The 3,007-nt window shown below is 36.5% G+C and overlaps 1 protein-coding gene across 1 annotated transcript in view; it reads left to right on the top strand.

Moving 5' to 3' along the window:
- LOC106883696 (glutathione S-transferase Mu 2) overlaps positions 1-1,914 on the top strand; it is a 16,152-nt gene extending 14,238 nt beyond the window's left edge. Inside the window, exon 7 of the mRNA XM_052976175.1 lies at positions 404-1,914. Within this exon, the coding sequence (XP_052832135.1) occupies positions 404-592 (189 nt within the window). The 3' untranslated portion in view covers positions 593-1,914. The remainder of the gene's footprint in view (positions 1-403) is intronic.
- Positions 1,915-3,007: the final 1,093 nt, after the last annotated feature.

Here is a 3,007-nt window from a genome sequence, read left to right as displayed (position 1 = left end):
ATAATATGCGTTTCATTCCATTCATTAAATTTATATATACTCAAATACCCAAAATATCAAGGAGTTTCTACCTCATAAACAGGAGTTACACCACAGTTATTTTATGATCTTTGCTACCCTGGTATCTATTAACCAATTTATTTTGTCCGAGTTATTTATTACTAGGAGAAAATAAATACATATATATATATATATATATATATATATACATATGTATGTGTGTGTATATATATATATACATACCCACACACTATAGGCTTCTTTCAGTCTCTGTCCACTGAATTCACTCACAAGGGTTCGGTCAGTGTGTAAATAATAACTTACTATATCTGTACAAATCCACAGTTTCCTCATTATGCATTACAAGAATTAAATTTCTTTTTTTTCCCTTTGAATATTACAGGTGACCTTTGTAGATTTCCCAATGTACGAACTCCTGGATCAGCATAAGACATTTGACAGCAAGCTTCTTGAGAATTATCCAAAACTAAAAGATTTCATGAAAAAATTTGAAGAACTTCCGAAGATCAAAGATTATCTTAGTTCTCGTAAGAAACTTCCCATCAACAATAAGGTTGCTCACTTCAAGTAAATTCTTCGTAATTCTTTGAATTTTGCGACCACATTTCAGTCATTCAATTTTATATTTCGATGGAGATGACATTTTTGGTTTTTACTTTTTTAATTTTGGGTATTTAGTTACAACCCTTTGTTGTTTTAGTTCTGGTGCCATTATAGTTGATAAAAAATACCTCCCTAGCACTATGGTGGGTGTATAAACCCCACCCACCAAAAGTTGACACCTTGTACTTACTTATGTAAAAAAAATATAGAGATAGTGTGGTAAATGTGACATATTTTGAAGAGGAAATTTGCAATTAGGTTAAAACTCCTATTTTGGAATTTTAACGAAATTCATTCAAAACTGGTCAAGTTGTTACTTCGTAGAGGATGAAGCCAACCTCTTTTGTATATGAAAGTTATTCTGCTTCATAGCCAGGTACCATTTCTCAGTCAAACCTAAAATCTGTTTACAGTCAGAAATGGTGGTAAAAAACTTTGATTCAAAAATAGGGAGTAACATTTTCTTGCCATCAATGAAGGATTTCTGTGTATCATTACATGCTGCAATGTCTTTTTGGGATATCTTTTTAATTTATGTCATTCCAAAAATGACACAACTTGGACACTACCACCCTTTCATTTCCTCTGTGAATCACAGCGGCAAACTAGCAGAATCATAAACACATCAGACAAGATGCTTAGCAGCATTTGATCTGTCTTTACGTTTTGAGTTCAAATTCCACCAAGGTTCAACTTTACCTTTCTAATTGTACTCAACATCAATCTCTTTTTCAAGGTGTGCTTTTACGACTGAACACCTTTCCTGGTGCCAATCTTTCTTGTTGCTTCTTACAACTTACAAGAACGATCCTAGATTGTAAGTTATACTGATTAAATGCAAAAGAGATTGCTTTTTATACATCGAAATCTATATTCCTTAAGCTCACCTCTGTCTAGCATAACTTAAGTAGCAATAATATACTGGGGATGAAGAATAAGTTTTTTTATTCAAGTTTAAATGTTTATCATAGCTGTGATTAAGTGTAGTCACACACACGTCAGTTGAATGTGATCTTTAGTTGAGAGGTTAGAATCGTGAAAACCCACGATTCCTTTATTCCTTATGACTCGAGTGATTTTCTTTCGACTTTTATCCAAGAAGGAATCACTAGAGAGGTGCTATGTCTGTTCTCTAATATCTTAACTCTCTCTCTCTCTCTCTCTCTTTCTCCAAAACATCTCCACCCTAAATAAAATGTATTGTCTGGAAAATTCTGTTCTCAAATAAAGGAAAGAAATATTGTATTCTTCTTTTGCTTGCAAAACAAATAAAATTCTATTTTCAGTCGATGTTTGATGTGTTGTGTTTTTATTTGTTTTAAATTTCTGGAAATTAAAAAAAATCTCGTCTGTTTCCCCGTGTCAATAAGTAGAAGTTAGTGAAGGCGCGTGGCTTAGTGGTTAGGACGCTCAAGTCACGATCGTAACGTCGTGAGTTCAATTTCCGGCGACGCGTTGTGTCTTTGAGCAAGACACTTTATTTCATGTCGCTCCGTAATTTAAAGGGCAAGCCTTGCCACGTTGTGTCAAGCTGAATCTCCTTGAAAACTACGTTAAGCGTACGTGTGTCTGTGGACTGCTCAATCAAGTGACTAAGTACTCTACAGAATTTCTCGAGCAGGCTTTTCCGTTGATCGGATCAGCTGGAATCCTTATCGTTGTAACCGACGGAGAGCCATTTACGTGGAAGTTAGTTTTGCAAGGGAGACAACCCAGTTAAATATAAACAATATCGTTATTAAATTATCTCCCCTTATACTGCATGCTACAATTTCGTAGGTACGTGGTACCTTGTTATGCAAACAATATTCTATGAAGTATATTAACTGTTTTTATGTCAGTACCACGCTGTACTGAAGCAGCAGTGCTTATTACAATATTTTTGCTAAGGTTATATCTCTGCGTTTTTAAATGTTTTTTTTTTCCCTGGAATGATTAATTCAAACTGGTCGGGTTTTACTTCGTACAGGATGAAGCGAATATCTTTTGTACATTAAAACTATTCTACTTGTTGTTGTGTGTTGGCACTCCGTCGCTTACGACGTTGACGGTTCTGCTCGTGAAATTAACGTGCAAGTGGCTGAGCACTCCACAGACACGTGTACCCTTGATGTAGTTCTCGGGGAGATTCAGCGTGACACAGAGTGTGACAAGGCTGGCCCCTTTGAATTACAGGTACAAAAGAAACAGGGAGAAAGTTGTGGTGAAAGAGTACAGCAGGGTTCGCCACCATCCCCTGCTGGAGCCTCGTGGAGTTTTAGGTGTTTTCGCTCAATAAACACTCACAACGCTCGGTCTGGGAATCGAAACCACGATCCTATGACCACGAGTCCGCTGCCCTAACCACTGGGCCATTGCGCCTCCACTCTACTCGATAGTCAGA

The sequence above is a fragment of the Octopus bimaculoides genome, chromosome 24 (genome assembly GCF_001194135.2).
Source record: "Octopus bimaculoides isolate UCB-OBI-ISO-001 chromosome 24, ASM119413v2, whole genome shotgun sequence".
NCBI classification, from domain to species: Eukaryota; Metazoa; Mollusca; class Cephalopoda; order Octopoda; family Octopodidae; genus Octopus; species Octopus bimaculoides.
Note: the sequence above shows the minus strand (reverse complement) of the source record. Positions and strands in the feature narration are given on the sequence as shown.